We start from the raw sequence: 17,819 nt of genomic DNA, 5'->3' as shown, positions 1-17,819 counted from the left end.
TTAATTTCTCTTTATACAATACACACTATAGCTGATGTTCTACAATGTGTAAGCAAGGCTCCAAAAGCTATTCATTTCAAAATCAGAGAGCATAAACACAATGAGCAAAGGAAACAAGACAACAGCTGTTGAACAAAACTACACTTAGATCAAAAACAGTAAAACAAGGGTCTCTGGAAAAGTGACAGGAAATCAGCAAGCTTGGAATAGTAATGGACATGGAGCTTTTCACCTCTACTTCACCTATTCTAATCTAATCAAGGTCAGCAGTGACAGAGCTATGCCTCATCCAGTCTTTACAAGAAACAAATTTGTGGTCTCTTTTGGTCCTCAATGAGTAAACACAGCAGAATGACCCAGCACTGAATGCACATGAAAAATAAGAACAAAAAAATTTCAGTTCTAAGAAATGTCCCCTGAGGAGGTTAAAATCTACTGGCAAAGGAAAATGAAGAAGGCTGCATCTTCCTGTCAAGCACATTTCAAAGGAGCACTACTTACAGAATAATTATAAGAGTTAAAAAGGGGAAGAATTGACTATAATAGGAACTCTGTCATACTGAAGATACTGTAGTGGGAACACTTTGAGGAGGAGGAGGAGTGAATGAACATAAAACTCACATGCAGAATACACATCACACACGCTGTACTTGGCTATTTAAAGACCACAGAAGTCGAAGTTAGTAAAGTCATGTTAGATTAATAAATTCCTCGTGCACAGGAAGCTGCAGATCTGGCTACCATGTAAGAAGATATCTGTACAGAATTATGTTTTGAAAATCATGTAAAGTTTAATTTTAAACGTGCATTTTAAGAGCAATTTACTATGACATATTGCTACAGAAAAAGCAGCAAGGACCATTTGAATCCTGGCTAACGCAACTCAGAAGCCAAGCCCTTGTGGTTTCAAGATCTAAAGGAAGAAAATCTTCCAGTCACCAAAGACCGTATTCTAATCACCTGGTCTCTAATCCTGTTTGGTGATTAAAAAGAAACAGACAATATCACAGCTAAGTATTCTTGAATCTAGCAAAAAAACCCCACAAAAACACCCAAACAAAACACCAAGTGAGATTACTATTAATTTCTAAACAAACTTCTTGCTGTCATGTATGACATTACCTTGCATATCTACAGGGGCAAATAATTCAGAGCCATACATAGTAATTACTTCAAAAATCTGTATAATTGAGTTACCTGAAGAAAAAAAAAAAATCAAAACTTTCTACAAACTTTACAATTGCAGGGCTGACATTCATCGCAGTCTAGAAAATAGTTCTATTAAAGTTAAAACATTCCTGTTTCATATAAAATCAATATGATCTTGAAAGTAACAGCAGATTCACTTACTGGATTAAAAAAATACTATGTGACCTTTTTTAAACTCAGAGATGTGTTGCAGTTATGTTTCTTTTACGTTGTGTGGTACTTTAACAAATGATTCCAAGGTAATGAATATTAATAAAGCTAACATTTTCCTACATTAATTACAACAAGTTAAGGTAGACTCCCCGTGGCTTTTTTTTTTTTTAAACGTAATTTACCACATGTTGACATTTTTAACTCATAGGTTGCAGAAGTTTTCTCAACTACTGTAAATTGAGCAGCTGAAAGAAAACACCCCAAACAATGAAGTGAATAATTAAATGAATATTAGGATGAGGTATCAAACTTAGAGAAACTTTTAAGACAACTGACAACTGTGTCTCTTTGGATTTCAAATGAAAAATACTTATATCATTATTCTAAATGAACCTCAGAGTTCGTAGGCTGCTGTGCCCTGTGGAAAATCATGAACCCAGGCACAGAGTTTAAAATGGGTACAGAGCCTGTAAGCTTCTCTTTAGTAAAGGATCACTTTTAACATTTGTCCTCCGAAATCCACTGCATATTAGAACCTGGAGCAGAAGGGCATAGAAAGAAAACCCTAACAGACCACACTGAAACTTCCCGTCTTCTGTATATACACACATGTATCTTGCCCTCCCTGCTGTGCAAGCCTGATTCACTTTTTTGGTGGCTAAGCTTAAGTTTCTTAACCAGCATTCAGATGTCACGCACCTGCAACTTCTGCCTAGAAATACTCTGAAACACTTGCTCCATTCTACTACCGGTGTTCACATATAACTGGTTTTATTCCTCTTCATAGCCTGAGTGAAGTACCAAGTACTGAAGATACTTGAACATACACGGAAAGCTAAAATAAACGAGAATATAAGGGCCATGGTTGGGTGAACAGCATTTACTGTGCTGACCACAGATAGTGAAAGAGTTCTCAAATTACACTTCATGAACTAGTAAGTATAGCTATCAGCAGAAGCTGCGTTACCCTTCATTGTTCTTTCAGGGACCTTAGCGTGTCCTTGATCCACACAATACCATATGCTCCATGTGTGGATCAAGGGCATAACATCACCTTTGCAAGTCAAACCTGGATATTTTACTGTCACCACTTCAAACAACTTCATTTTCAGTGTCCTGAAGTTTGGAATATGTGCTACTAAGGACACTTAACACACAAACCAGGAAAAATGGCTCAACAATGCAAATATGTATCAGAAATACTAAAGCTCCATCACATTTTATGTTTCGTTAGCTTTTTAGTTGCCATCTATCATATGAATTAGATTACACATCAACTCGCATTGCCGGTAAACCAAATAACACTTCTGATAATTTATTATGTGTGTAGTATTCATATATTATTGATCCTCCACAGTAAGTGAATCCTGGTCTTTCCCAGCAGTATGTCAATGATGATCAATTTCTTCTCTTAGTTACAGAAGTTGTATCATTACAGAGCTTTTTGCTACTAAATATACTGAGTAACTTAACATCTGAGCTTGATGTCTCTAGCAGCATTTCATTTTTAAACTCTAACAAAGGGAGAAAGAGGAGTTCTAAAGCAAACTCCTTCTGCAACTTAAAAATCACTGTATTTAGTAATACAAGAAAAGAATTAATTAAAATGCAAGTACAGACTGTGTGGTGTAGTCTTATTTAACTGCCCAGACTAACAGCAATACAGCTACTATGAAGTACAAAATGCAGCGTTTTGTCATCTGAAGTACTTCAAACAATCCACCCTCTCTCTCTTCACACATATCTTTGTAGGTAGGCGAAAACACTTCCTATCAAAATTTAATGCACTCAGCTAAATAAATAAAAAACCCACTAAACAGTAATGATCAAATACTCAGAAACCATTTGGTTTGTGAAATCTGTAATAATAATAAGACGCAAGAACTGAAAGGCAAAACCATGCAGCAGAACTGGGTAGGTCAAGCAGAGCCCCTTGTCCCACAGCTGGAGACACCCATGCAGGTCCCTGGGCAGCCAGAGAGGAATGCTGCATGGGCAGGCACTGGCCTATGCAAATTGGGTTACTCGGTTCTACCCCAGACCTCAGTAGTAAACACACAAAAGGTTAACAAACTGGGGAGGAAAAAAAAAAAAAAAAAGTAATTTCTATGTTTAAACTCCTTTCTGTTTCAATATCGGCCAAGGAATTTCCAGTAACAAAGGGTATTGTTGTAGGAACACCGAGCTTGCACAACTGGCTGCTCTCTACGTCTCCTCTTTTCTCTTATCCATCACAAACGTACCCGAAGTTTTCCACTAGAAGCGAAGTAAAGAAGTTAACTTACTAAAAATGAAGTCGGGGTGGGGGTGGTGGGGGGTGTGCATGTTTCCCCAACAGTTGGATCGGCTTTATATTATTTAAAGATCATACTGAAATACTTGGGAAAAAAAGACCCCAAACCCAGCAGAAAGCACCCGGCGACGGCAAGTTCAGCCCGATGCTTTTGTCTTCCATTTTACCCAGGGATGAGGAGAACAGCGTTTGTACCGAGCGCGCTCCCCAACGATGTAAACACGCCGCGGGGCTGGGGCTGTGCCACGGGGAGCGGGCAGGACCGGCGGGCTCCGCGGGGCTGCACGATCCGGGCCGGCTTAGGAGTTTCTGACCTACATTCCCCGCAGCGGGAAGAAAACCCTCCCGCCGCAGACGGAGCGGAGCGCGGAGCGGAGCGCGGAGCGGAGCGCGGCGGGCGGGCGGGCGGGCGGCCGGCCTCCCCCGCCGGCAAGGGTGTGTTCAGGGGTGGGGAAAGCGAGCCGGCCGGGGCGAGGATGGAGGCTGGAGGCTGGCGGAGGCGCTGACACCTGCCCGCCGCCACCCCGGCCCCGCCAGCAGCTCCTCCTTCGCCGGGGACGGACACCTGCTGCGGGACAGCCGGACGCGCGGCCCGGCGGCGGCCTCGGCCCGGCGGCCGCAGGCGGGTTTACCCCGGCTCGTTTCCCGAGGCGCTACACCGCGAGGCGGGCGGCTCGGCGGCGGGCCGGGGCCGGGGCCGGGCTCGGGCTCCTCCGCGGCGGCGCGCAGGCCGCGCCGAGCTGGGGGCCGGCGGGCGCGGGCGGCCGAGGCCTGCGCGGGGCCGGGGCCGGGGCTGGGGGGGGGGGGGGGGGGGGGGCTCGGCGCCTCAGCCGCTAGGCCGCGGGGCCTGCGGCGGCGCGGGGCGGGCGCGCCGGGCCCGGCCCGCCGGCCCCTCCTCGGGGAGCGGAGCCAGGCGCCGGGCGGAGGCGGCGGATCCCCCCTCACTCACCGCTCTCGATCTCGTTGCCCTTCTTGGCGGTGGCTGCGTTCCCCATGGCCGGGCCGGGGCGGCGCGGGGCGGGGGGGGGGGGTGGGGGGCGGGAAGGATGCCGGGCGGCTGCGGCGGGCGGGGGGCAGGGCTCGGCTGGCGGGGCGGCGCGGCGCGGCCCGCGGGCGCGGCGGCGGCGGCTGGCTCCCCTCGCCCCGCGCTGGGTCTCTGTGTCTCCGGCCGCCGCGGAGGAGGAGGCGAGCGCTCTGCCCCCCTCCCCCACCCCGACACACGGCGGAAATGACGGCCGGGGCGGCGCCTCCTCCCTGCTACGCCGCCCGCCGGGGGCGCGCGGGGCGCCGCCGTCCACGGCCCCGGCCCCGGCCCCGCCGTCGCCTCAGGCGGGGGGAGGGGGGTCCGGCCGGAGGGAGGGCGAGGAGGAGGAGGGGGCCGCGGGAGCCCCGGGCGGCGCCCGCCCCGGCGGCGGCGGCGGCGGCGGCTCGCGGAGGGCGGGGGCGGGCTGCCCGCGGGCTCCGCCGCTGCCGCCTCCGCCGCTGCCGCCTCCGCGCAGCCCCGGCCGGCGCCCGGCCGCACGGGGCGGCGGCGCGGGAGCGCCCCCCGCTGCCGCCGCCCGGAGGGCCGTCCCGCCCGCGGGGCGCCGCGGCTGAGGCGGGGGCGCGGCGCGCCGTCCCCAAGGTGACCCCGGGAGGCCGAGCGCGCCGCGGCCCTGCGGCAGGGCTCGCCCGGCGCCGGGGGCTCGGCCGCCTCCCCCCGCAGCATCCCCGGCGGCCCGCGGGCGCCCACCCCGCCGCTGCCCCCGCGGGCGACGGCCGGGCCCGCGCCCCGGCAGCCGACACGAGGACCAGTCGCGCTTGCCGCCTCTTGCCAGCCTGTTTTTGCGTGGCTCAGCGGACTGCCGACGGAAAATGCCGAAAGTAAGCGAGCTGCCAGCGAAGAGCTGTTGGGTTTTTTTGCCTCCCCCCTTTCGCTGCCGCTCACGTCGCAAATAGCTACAGCTACGCGTTTTCAAGCGGTATTGTGACTTTCGAGTTGATCGTAGCTCTCTCTATGTGTTTACCACGTGAAACGCTCGGAGTGTTTTGGCTCAGGAAGGAAACGCTCATCAAAAAGAAGGCTCTGTTTTATGTGCCTTAAAGCGGGGAGAGTGGAGAGAAGTGCTAATCGTATGGATCGCAAACCGTATATATTCTGCCAGGACAGTTTATGCGATACCCAGCCTCTTCTGGCAGCATTCTTTCCCCACGGCTGCAGGCTGCACGAATTGTTCTGGCTGCAGCCGTCCCAGCTACCGTCTTTCACAGGGGCCGTCCAAATCCTCTCCTGACAGCGGGGGCTGCCTGCCGGTGCAGCTCACGCTGCCACGGCCTAAGACTGAATTACCTTACTCTCTGCAAGACGGGGTTTTATGCACACGCGCTAATGCGCACTACAGCAGACACCTCTGGGAAATTTCCAGTCTCCTGAGACTGTGCAGTGGAGTACGCTGCATGTGAACACCGGGCAGGTCTAGCCAGCGCGTGGCTCTGCCTTGACAGTGGTACAAGCTGCCCGGATTATCCAGCTGCAAAGTTTGGGGAACGCTCATCCGAATTATCTTGATGTTTTGTAGGTTGAAGTTCTGTCAATGAACGCTTCAATTAAGGGACTTTCTCTTGATTTTCACCTTTTCACTTGCATTATCCTGATCTGTGTGATACTGCTTGCTTCAGAGGAGTACCTGTGTTTTTATGATTAAAGCAGCAGTCTCTGAGGAAGCCAGGTCTTTATTGCTTTGAAGATCAGAAACAAGACTTAGGCATAGTGAGGAAATAATCTGCAAACCATTGGGGGCAGTGAAGCTGCTCCTATTGAAGAGGACTGTCTCGTTTTGCCAAAGCCGGAGTCTCCGCGTTCTTTACACGCTTACCCAGAGGTTCAGCGAGTTACCGGTAATTTGCTCTGCTAGGGAAGGGCAGGGGAACTGCACTGGCCGGATCTGTACCAGGAGGAGAAGCTTAGCTCGGGAAAAGAAGAGGGTGCTTTTGCCATTGACCATCTTGATCACTCGGACAATGACAAAAAATAGAAAACTGAGGTGCTGTAGTATTTAAATAAATGTCTGAAGATGCTATCACAGATAGGTAAAGATGTTACCCCAGTTTTAAATGTTTTCCCTGCTCCAGCCATCGTCATTTTCATTTTGGCCAGATGGCATCTGAGTCAGCTGATTTTCATCCAGGTGCTGACAGGCATTTTGATATCCTTGAGAAGACAGCAGCAGCATCACTAACAAATGAGATATGCTGCAGCATCTTTAGCATATTCTTGCCATTACAGCTCATCCCTTCACTAGCAAATTACGCTGCATAGGCTCTATATGTGAGGACCCACCAAGGTCCAATAGCCATTACTGCCCTGCGGGATTTGGTGGACGAGGATCAGCTGGTCGTTGCACGTAGTCCAGCAAAATCCTACACGTACAGACATGGCACCACATATATGTGTGCAGCAATGCATGACACTAGTTCTCAAATAAGCACATGCTCTGAATACACATGCAGCCTGATAGATTTGCATGAATGCTTATACCCAAACACTCTCATAATCAAAAAAATAACAAATAGAAGTCAACAGCGCTGTGAAACATTAGGTGAAGCACTTCCACGGTCCTAGCATTACATGTCTAAGCGAAGATAACAGAAACAAGGACTTAGGGCTGGACATTTGCATTCTCGTTCACACCACTTACACAACTTATGCTATATTAAACAAGTTAGTACTCATTCACTAATTGCAGAACATACCAATGTAGCATAGATCGTATATGTTATGTGTATATATTTACTTAGCATTCAGAGCATCTACTTTTATTCTAGCCCTAATCTTTGGTTTGCCTTAATTTTCCTACATAAAATCCTTTGGTTTTCTTATATAAAATCCTTCCATGCTGAAATGCCTCATATCACTGCTCATACAAAAGTAGTTTGTCTTCTTCCTTTCAACACAATTGGTTGAAAAATCAAATCATGCAAATATGAAAAGATGTTCTGTTTGGATATGTTAGAATATTTCAGCAATGGCGCAACCTAGAAAATTCAGATTTCATTTGTTTTGCTGATCTGTATAAGATTTTTAAAAATAGCTATACTCTTAAGAAAGTCAGCTCAGCAGTTTTAGAACTATACACATTTAATGATGTAGTTTCAGTGACTCACAGTGGGTTTTAATCCATTTTTCTACATATGTGGGTTTTAATCCATTTTTCTACATATTTGTTGGGAACTATCGATTAGGAATATCCTACCAAGACCAATCTTTTTTCTGATAAAGCCTAAAGCTCTGTAGCAGATGTATAGTTCCCTCATGAAACTTGCATATTCCCTGTCTACATAGACTCAGAACTAAAAATGAGAGGGTCATTTCAGGACAGAAAAGATAAATTTCTGTTAGATCAAAGGCTCTCACGTGCTTTTAATGGAAATCACTTTTTCAGATGGTAATTACTTCTGGAACCACATATCATTTCACTCCATAATCACTCCAATTTCTAGATGAGATAGCGGCATTTCTGTAGCAACTGCAGCAGTTGTTTTCAATACACATTCAAAACAAGTCACTAAATTTAAATCATTACGCATCGTAAGTTTCTTCCCTCGCGTTTACGGTGTGCCTGCATTGCAAGGGCTTGGTGTATATAGATTGATGGTTTTGCCCGTCTGTAGTGATAATTCTTACCCTGAGGATGTAGGCTCTGCTCAGGTTATGAATATGTACCTGCCTTAGTTGTAATTCTCTTTATATGGCCAGCCTGCCGTACCATTGCAGCAGTGCCTGTAAATTGCAGGGTTTGAATACCGGATTTGACTGCTCTTCCTCAAATCCCACATTCCTGCATCTTTGAATACCCCTGGCAGCCTCCTTCTCTACTCCTAAGCAGACTGATATATTTGGCATTTAACTCTTTGTTTTCCCTTCAGGTTGTTCCAGACTACTGGCACATTTCCTGCTCTCAGCTAACCCCTGCTCTGCCAGCGTGGGATGTTTTTCTAGCACATTGCTAACGTGCCAAGAAGCATATGTATATCTTTGTGAATATGGAAGTTATTTTCCAAATTTTACAGCTTCTGACCCAGAAACAGGAATATTCATCACTGCAGCATAATTTCAGACCTGCCAAGAATATATCAATTATGTCATGTGGATGTGCTAAGGGAAAGGATGAAAGCGGGAGTACAGCAATTCCCCCTGCTCCCTGCACTAGCTATTCAGAGAGCGATGAAGTACATCCTTGTGCAGGTAAGACCAAATCCACTGATGCCTAATTCATTCTTGCTGAGGACCCATCCTCACAGAGAGGAGTGAAAGGTCTTACATTGTGTTTCCACAGTATGTGAGATTGCCAGCCCCTGAATTTACAATGAAGCTAGAGCAACTTGGCCAACAACTTGCTCTGCCAGATCTCCTTAAGGATGTTCTTTGACGCCCTCCGACTATGAATGCAGAAGAAATCTGGAGCCTCAGGAAGGTGTTCTGCACACTGTGACTGTTACAGTTTTGAGGGACACTTTGGTTCAAAGGAGGGGTTCTTAATTAAGGGTAACTTGGGCTTCCTTCAATGTTACTAGGTACACTTAAAGCAAAATGCTCCAAAGGAAGTTTACACCAGCAGCCAACACTTCACCACTGCCACCCTTCCCTTCTTGGCATTAGACGTTTCCCAGGATAGCCACTGGTCAAAAAAACCATGTAAACATAGAAGCAAAGGGTTTATATGTTCCCTATTGATTTTGAACTACACTTATTTCACCACAAACCTCTCAAGAGCCATAAAGTTGCAAGGTGGGTTTTTTTTCTGATGTTTTGAACACAATTTAAAGAAACAGGTACATTTTGGCTATGCTTTTGCTGTTAGTATTGCCCCTTGACAGGATAGCATTTGTCAAATTCTCTATGGATAGTGGGTATATATTCATAGGAGGTGGCAGGTGCTGTCTTGTGATCAATGTTCTGCTGAATAGACATGTTTTTTGCAGAGATAAACTACGGACTTCCTTAATGGGCAAGTCCAGCTGCTCAGTTCTTGGCCTTCATCTCCCATGATAATTCGGGAGAGGGTGTAGTCTCTTGCTATCAGGCAAACAGCAGTTTTTTCAGTTGCTTATAATTGTTCTGCAGATTATTCCATATTTGTAGAAGATACCACCTGCAAATTTGTGATCCAGAAGAAATTGCTAATTACTGTTAAGTAAAATTCTTACTGACCTGCTTCTGTAATTGACTTTGTGATCCTTCTGTGGGTATCTGGCCGCCATCATGCTCATTTTAAAGGTTTCCACGTCGAGAGAAGTCCTTTGCTTTTCTACACAGGTGTTCCAAATTTTTTTGAATCCATGACAGATTGCTCAACCTAAGAAAAGCAAGGTATTTTATACTATCTTGATTTGCTGCACTTCTGAATACTTGATGATGTACAAAAATTGAGTAGAGAAAAAAACAACAAAAAATTTTATTGCATATTTTGTTCTTGTATTTTTAGTAGTTCAGCAATGGTTTTTGATTGCTACACATGAACTATGGAAGGAATGAAACTCAAAATTGATGGTATAGTTGTCTGACATTAGATTCCAGTCTAGTCACACATTTGAATGGAAATACTACTTGTGTAGTCAAAGTTATTCAAATGCATAGCTGTTTAAAAAACTATATAGCAAAACACTTTCAGGGTAGTTGACTTCATTATCTGCGTGCTTACCATAATTGAGAGGTGATCAATATTATACTGATGTTTGTTTGTTCTTACTGTATATTGAGACTCTGAATCACTTACCTTTTACAGAATAAAGAAGATTAAAACCAAAAATTGTGATGTTTTTTAATTTCTCTTTTTAGGTCTTTTCTACAGAGATCTCCAAGTTAATTACAGCTGTTAATTTAAAGTAGACTAAGCTATATTAAATGCCTCAGTATGTATTCTTCTTCAGAATTAAAAATGACCTTAATTCAATTTAGCCTAACTCACTTTGGAAGTGGAGTAGGCTATGTTAAATGAAGGTCACTTCAATTCTAACTAAGAGACTTCACACAAAGAGTTCACCAGGCTTTTGTACATACTCTGCACCCAGTAAATTAGGAATGATGAAGGACTAGTAGTCACATATCTAAATCTAAGCTTCACTGTATTCTGCTCAAATGCATGTCCTGTAAATTGTGTCCCACTGTCACATATCACTGTATTAGGTAAAGAAGTCTAGTGAAAAAGCTTTTTAATGCATAATCAGCTCTTCAGCTGTAATATGTTTAGTAGTGCCATCTAAAAATAGAAAAGGATGTTTTTCCTGGTTTATTATTTATATCTAGAAGCACATTTTTTAAACAGAAACAAAATAATTTTCCTAATACCCATTTATCTTTCTACAATCTGTTGATTTTCTCTTAGGGCTACAGCGCAGTTCCTGGAAATAGTAGGAGCTGTGCACACATGACTAATTGAAGGTAATACGTCCCATTTGCTCTCATCGTTATTATTTCTTCTGCACACACGCATCTTTTTTCTGCAAGTGTCCTTTGTTCTTAAGAAAACAGTCATCCAAGGCAGAGGTGTCAGCAACATGCAGTTTCTTCATGGTTCAGACCCCTGGCGCTTGCAGTCAAATTAAGACAAGCTTTTGCCTAACGTTCAGCTTCTCCCATCTGCTTTATCTGTGTTGTTATTTCTTGCTTATGATTTCAAGCTCTGTGTGCTTTTCTGCATCTAATATCTTTGTCTTATGCTATTTTGAGCTCTTGGTCATATCTAAGGTGTCAGAGCACTGTCCAGTCCAACACTTATTCATGTATTAGTTTCTTGGCAGATTCTAAATTGCCTCATCTGGAGTCTGCTTCTCCCAGGAGTCTGTTTCTGTATTATTTGCTCTACTTTCTGTTGAAAAACAGTGGCTTTTTAAAATTGGAAGTTTGTTTTTTTTAATCTACAAATCTTCATTAGATCTTACCCTAAGGCGGGCTGATTCCATGCTTTATTGTAACACCTGTAACAGATGAAATTGTCTCCCCAATCTTATAAACTACAAAATACTTTAAAACCTTCAGGTTCAAAGCATATGACTTTCATATGCTTCATTTTTATTTAGAATGCAATACTCCTCAATTTTTTGTAACAGCTTCATGAATATCCTCCTTTGCTTGGATTGCTGAAAACTGTTAAATATGCCAAATGCATCAGCACTTGCTGTTTTCAGAAGGAAAACCTCTTTCTGGTTGACTTGCTTTTAAATAACACTTACTGCTTCCATTGTACATTGAAGTGTTCTTGCCTTCTTTTCCAGTAGTTTCTGGTATTTCCAGAGTTTGAGCCTTTAAATGCTCCAATTTCTTCTCAGTGTCTGTCTTTGATTTCTTTTTATTGCTAGTGCCACGAATGAGGAGTTGTTCCAGGCTCAGAGGATTACAGTGGATGTTCTTTAATCATGTGTGTCCGCAGTGCCTTTTCCTCACACTTACAAGCCAGAAAGCTAAACCTCTAAAAGAACATTTAGACCGGTAATGTTTCATTAGGAGAAATAATAAGCAAAAAAAATTACAGTATCATATTCATAGGTGTGATTCTATTAAAAAAAAAATCCTTGCAAGAAACAAACAGTAAAAGCTACTTTGTATCTGAAAAAAAAAAAAAGAGCCAAGAAACCAGCTTAGAAAGTTTATTTAGTATTTGTAGATCTATTTTTGGTTTGTGTTTGACTGACAAAGCTAGAAGGAGAAATATCTATGGTGCTAGCCAAGAAGAACATATTAATCCTCAGCAACACAAAGAAGAAGTGGCTATTTCAAGTGGTTGTAATGCAAATGCCAATGTAAAAGCTTTTTCCTCTCAACTCCACAATCTGAGAAGCCATTGGCAGAATGTGCTTTGATATTAGCAGATGTCCTGTATATTTGATAGATGCATGACTGATCCACCAAGACAGAGAAATTGAATGTTTTCAAGCATTTTTTTAATCTCATGAAACAGATAACTTTTTGACTTCTACTTACATTTAGTCCAAGCTAGATTTCCTTTAAACTCAGTTTCACTTCTGAAATGTTGAGCTAATAGTTGAAATATGTATAGTGCTTCCAGTGAGGCACTTATATTTTTTAATCCATATTAAAAGATGGTAACTATGTGAAATACAGGTTTTTTTCACAGGAAATGTGAAAGACAGGGCTTTTTAATTGGTATTAGGTATTACCTTTCTAATCACCACATTTACATGAAAGAACTCCATTCATTCCATTTTGTGCAAAGGGCAGATCCATTCTGAAGAATATATTAACCAATAAATGTCTATGTATAAAAATTACCCTCAAGCATTTCTCGTTTCCAATGCTGTAATTCCTTTCAAATAATTTATGGTAAAGACAATCAATCAGGATCTCTGATATATATATACATACATACATATACAGAGGATGTATAGAAGCCTGACCATGTTAGGGATAATATTTGCACTTACTTGTTATGTCCAGGTGCAACATTTTAACTCAGAGGTGATGGGATTTTATGTGTATAACACTTGAAACAGCTGCTTTTTTGTCCTTTGATATCTCTCCTCAGAAATCTTCCCTTATGTCTACTTTATTTTTATAACAATAAAAAATATCCTCTGATTTAAACATAATTTTCTTTTGTTCCTCCTAGTTTTACTTCTTTATATTGCTAAAATTAAAAAAAAAAAAAGAAAGTATTTCCATTCCTTTCCAAGAAATATCCTTTTTTGTACCCCAAAGACTTAATATGCCTTTAGTCTCACCCTCTGCTTTTCCCCCTTTTCTGTCCCTTTCGGCCTCCTACCCTGTTCTATTTACTTGCTCTTTCCCTTTGCTGTACTGCAAATTTACTATGGGTATCATTATTTTGTAAGGGTTCACAAAGCTAATGAAATTCAGCAGCACACTTTGGTGGTGTTTAGCAGCCCTTGCTTCATCCAAATCATTAGGACATCAGATCTTATTTTCACTAATAGGGTTGAATATAAAGATGCATGTATGTCTAAATCAGCTGGGGCCCTACCTGGTTGTTACTGAAAAGACAAAACACAGTTGAGATTTCTAATCCCCCAAGCACACACATACAGGGGCATAGGCCATAAAAGCCATTGCTGAAGAGAAAATATTTTTGTGAAGTGTCGAATGAAATCTTGCTTTCTTCATACTCAAATGAAGTTTTGCCATCAGTGCCATCAGGATGTTACCTGCAACACTGGGCCTGGGTTGGTTTTCTGGTTTTGCAGCTGTTTGTTACTTCTCATAAACTATCTTAAAGAAAATACTTTGCTTACACACTCTCTTTCATTTCTGCCAGAACATTCCATCAATTTATTGCAGAGACAAGAGTATAATTAGCCATATCCATTCCCTCAAGGGTAGCATAGGACAATATACTGAATGGGCACAAAAGACATGTTAGAAATGGTTCTCCTGGGTAAATAATTTATTCCTATAATTTCTTAGGAATGATAAATGCAGGTTACATCGCTCTGCTTCAGTTAAAAGCACTTTCCCTATGGAGGACAGGGGAGGGGTATGTCCTTTCTACCCACTACCTGTTTGAAGGGGGAGCTAAATGGTTTGTATAACGATCCTTTAACACACAAATATTAATAATACAATCAATACCAATACTTATCATTTATGCAGTGCTTTTTCATCCATAAGTATTAGGGTGAGACAGTCATATGAAGTCAAAGGCTTCTGAAAGTGTCAGTGGCGTCGGAGAGCGGCAGTCCCATGGCAGCTTGGATTTCAAGGGAGGAGAGAGGAGAAAGGCTGGAGGAGGTACAGGGAGAGCAGCAGAACCCCTCGGGGAGGGCAGCTTCACCGCGCCGCAGAGAGGAGAGCATCGTAACTCATAAAGGAATGAAACAGTGCAGGACAGAAGAGAAGAGGGTTTGAAAATGGTAAAGAGAGAGGAAAAAGAAGGCAGAAGAATTGGAGCACGTACATGTGCAGAGAAAGGAAACCAGATAAAATTATTATGGAAAAGAACTTGTAGAACTTGCCTCACTCAACAGGAAAATATGCAATAACGTCTTTTAAGAAAGAAAACAGTAGGGGAGGTAACCTATTTCATTTGGAGAGAAAAAGTGTTGCTTATGACTAAGAGAAGCTGTGACTTTGTTACAATCTCGGCAATACATACATGGTCCAGGTTCATCCCTGCCTGTGTGTCTGCTCTGTGTGTGGACCTCTCTACTCACTCCCTGATGGCTCTGAGTGGAATAATTTGCAGGCTTCTGGTCTGGACACAGTCTTTTAATATCTGTTTGGACAGCTGCATCACAACGGGGGCCTAATTTTGAATGGGGTCTCTGTTTTCTACCATAATTGAAATAATAAATCATGATCACTCAATAACATCGTCACTCTTGCTTCTTGGACATAAAAATCTCATGAGATCATAAGGAAATGTAATTTATGTTAATATTATCTATTATGTTCACAAAAATTACAATCCATAGTCTAAACCAAAACAAAAAATCACCATGTCTATATAAAGTGTAATTGTAGCAGCCTTTTGTTTCTTTGCCACAACAAGTAGTCGTGAAGAATTTGAAGGATTCTCCTACCCCAGGCTGTGCGTTTGTTTCTCCATAGGCAGGGCACTCTGTAAAGTTCCTTTCCTTTTTGTGATTTTGGAGACCCTAGCACAGACAGGACAGGCCCCTTTAAATCTCTTTGGCTTATCTGGTTGCTTAGGACAACCCCTGTAAACATCAGTGGAACAACATGTGGTCTTCAAAAAGCTGGGACCTTGAGAAAAAACTAGGTCATTTTGGGACAGACAGATCCCATGTATCCATAACTGTATGAGGAGACACATCCTTTTGCAGAGATTTATTTTGCACATTTCTTTTGGAATAGTTCATGCTTTTATGCTCTGTTTTAGTTTGTGATTTGTGGCAAAAATAAACATTTTTTTCTGTCAGCAGCTTTTTTTCTTGTTTTCTATATTGCTTTTTGTTGTGACATAAATATTTACTGGTTAAATATTTATATATAATGAAAGAAGAACATGAGAAAGAAGACTTTGACTATACAAAAGTGACAACTCCGCTTATCATTTTATTTTGATAGTGTGTTTTTATTGTGCCTTTTGAGGTGATAGCTTTAGAAAGGTGAAAAGCCTATTAGAAAGCTAATTTAAAAATATTGGGGATAATAAAGTAAGAAAGAGTGATAATGTTACCCCTTGCAATATGAGTTGTGAATTAGATGTGATAAATAGAGGGGTTAAATATTAGCTAGCTGATAAATATTTTAAAGCTTGTTCTTACTGATATGAAACAACAGGTTCTTTCTTATACAAAATTCTGAAGAATTAAAAACCCAACAGTCTGGTGGTTTTGTGTCCCTGATATTTCAGAACTCAATTTTTTTTCAGATAATGTTTTAGAAATGAGATTAAAAGTTTATCTAGTTTGTCTCCTCTCCTGCCAGTGTTTCATTACAATGAGTTGCTTCAGAAAATTATTACTATTACTGCTATATATGTTATTACACTACTACTTTTCTGGATTTAAAATGTGATATTCTTCCTATATGTCCTTCCCTTTCATTGCTGTCTATGAAATAATTGCTATCTGTGGGAGATATATAAACAGGTGAACTTAGTCATCCATGGACAAGTTAACTTTGACCTCCATTTTATGTCTGTAATATTTAAGATTAAAATCTTCATTTAGTTCTTGTTAACATTGTAGCTGTATAACTTGTACTCAATATAAAAATACACCTCCTAAACTTTAGCTATGAAAAACTCATGGCAGAATATCATACTATTTCATCTATAAAATGTGGTTTTGTGATTAAACGATGAAGAAAGTCTGAAGGAGTAACTTTATTAGACTAACTGAATCTCACAAATGAATATTAAGTTATTTGGAACTTCTGGTTAAACCCTGTGTACGTGTTGTGGTTTAACCCCAGCCAGCAACTAAGCACCACGCGGCCACTCACGCACTGCCCCCCACCCATGCAGTGGGATGGGGGAGAGAATTGGAAGGAAAAAGGTAAAACTTGTGGGTTGAGAATATAACAGAAAGGAAGAAACTAATAATGATAATAATAATAAAATGACAATAATAATTAAAGGATTGGAATATACAAAACAAGTGATGCACGATGCAATTGCTCACCACTTGCTGACTGATGCCCAATTAGGTCCCACACAGCGATTCCCCCCCCAGGCCAACTCCCCCCAGTTTATATACTGGGGATGACACCACATGGTATGGAATACCCCTTTGGCCAGTTTGGGTCAGCTGTCCTGGCTGTGTCCCCTCCCAACTTCTTGTGCCCCTCCAGCCTTCTTGCTGGCTGGGCATGAGAAGCTGAAAAATACTTGACTTGGTGTAAACACGACTTGGCAACAACTGAAAACATCCCTGTGTTATCAACATTCTTCTCATACTGAATCTAAGACATAACGCTATACCAGCTACTAGAAAGAAAATTAACTCTGTCCCAGCTGAAACTAGGACAGCATGTCACTCTTCCATTCATTTTTCTGAGAGAGAAAAAGGAATTTAAACCAGTTCTTGTTTATGTAATCCAAATTCATATAATTTTAAGTCTTACATAGTCTTTCAAATGAGAGCAAAGTAAACAGAATATATAACCGAGTCAAACCAGGGAAAAATGCAGAACAATTAAATTGAATGTGAATTTAAATCTCTTGTAACTGTGGCTGGAACTTTGAATGGCAAAATCTTGTCAAGTCTTCATAGACCTGCTGATTCCAGTGCACTTTTTATAAAATGTAATATTGTTCCAGGTCATTTCTCTTCTACCAGCTTTGTTGCAATACACTTTTAGTCCGACATAGGGGTAGGAGGGGACTTGGAGAGTAGCAAACCCATAATCTGCCACTGTCTGCTTTGGATCATCAGCTGAAAACCTCTTCTTTTTAAAAACCTCTTCTTTTTAAACAGAAGCACGGTGCTTTAAGGAAATGAGTGTTATTATCAGGCTATCCTTTCTACATTTGTATCCTACTCATTACCTTAAAGAGGGATAAGACAGGTTTCAAGACATGAGCAATTTTTTTGCATGGAAATCCACATAAACTTAGTGAGATCACTTCATAGTGTGCTATTCCACAAGTTCTCACTCCACACATTACACTTTACTTTATAATCGCTGTTAATAGTTCCTGTTGGTGAATGCTACACAATAAATACAAATTTTCAGTCTCTAAAA

General features: G+C 42.4%; 1 protein-coding gene and 1 long non-coding RNA gene across 5 annotated transcripts in view; one reads left to right on the top strand and one right to left on the bottom strand.

Annotated features, from left to right (window-relative positions):
• The window catches only part of PRKACB (protein kinase cAMP-activated catalytic subunit beta), a 75,758-nt gene extending 70,858 nt beyond the window's left edge, over positions 1–4,900 (bottom strand). Inside the window, exon 1 of the mRNA XM_069789093.1 lies at positions 4,605–4,900. Coding sequence (XP_069645194.1) covers positions 4,605–4,650 — 46 coding nt within the window. The 5' untranslated portion in view covers positions 4,651–4,900. The remainder of the gene's footprint in view (positions 1–4,604) is intronic.
• A 173-nt stretch (positions 4,901–5,073) lies between these two features.
• On the top strand, positions 5,074–10,443 carry LOC104321133 (uncharacterized). 4 transcript variants are annotated; one of them, XR_011325738.1, is made up of 3 exons: positions 5,074–6,619; positions 8,561–8,879; positions 8,971–10,443. It is a non-coding gene; the product is annotated as an uncharacterized lncRNA (long non-coding RNA). The 4 variants fall into 4 exon arrangements; XR_011325737.1 differs by having other exon boundaries at positions 5,074–6,678; XR_011325736.1 differs by having other exon boundaries at positions 5,074–6,724.
• Positions 10,444–17,819: the final 7,376 nt, after the last annotated feature.

This window comes from Haliaeetus albicilla, chromosome 8 (assembly GCF_947461875.1).
Source record: "Haliaeetus albicilla chromosome 8, bHalAlb1.1, whole genome shotgun sequence".
Lineage (NCBI taxonomy): Eukaryota > Metazoa > Chordata > Aves > Accipitriformes > Accipitridae > Haliaeetus > Haliaeetus albicilla.
Note: the sequence above shows the minus strand (reverse complement) of the source record. Positions and strands in the feature narration are given on the sequence as shown.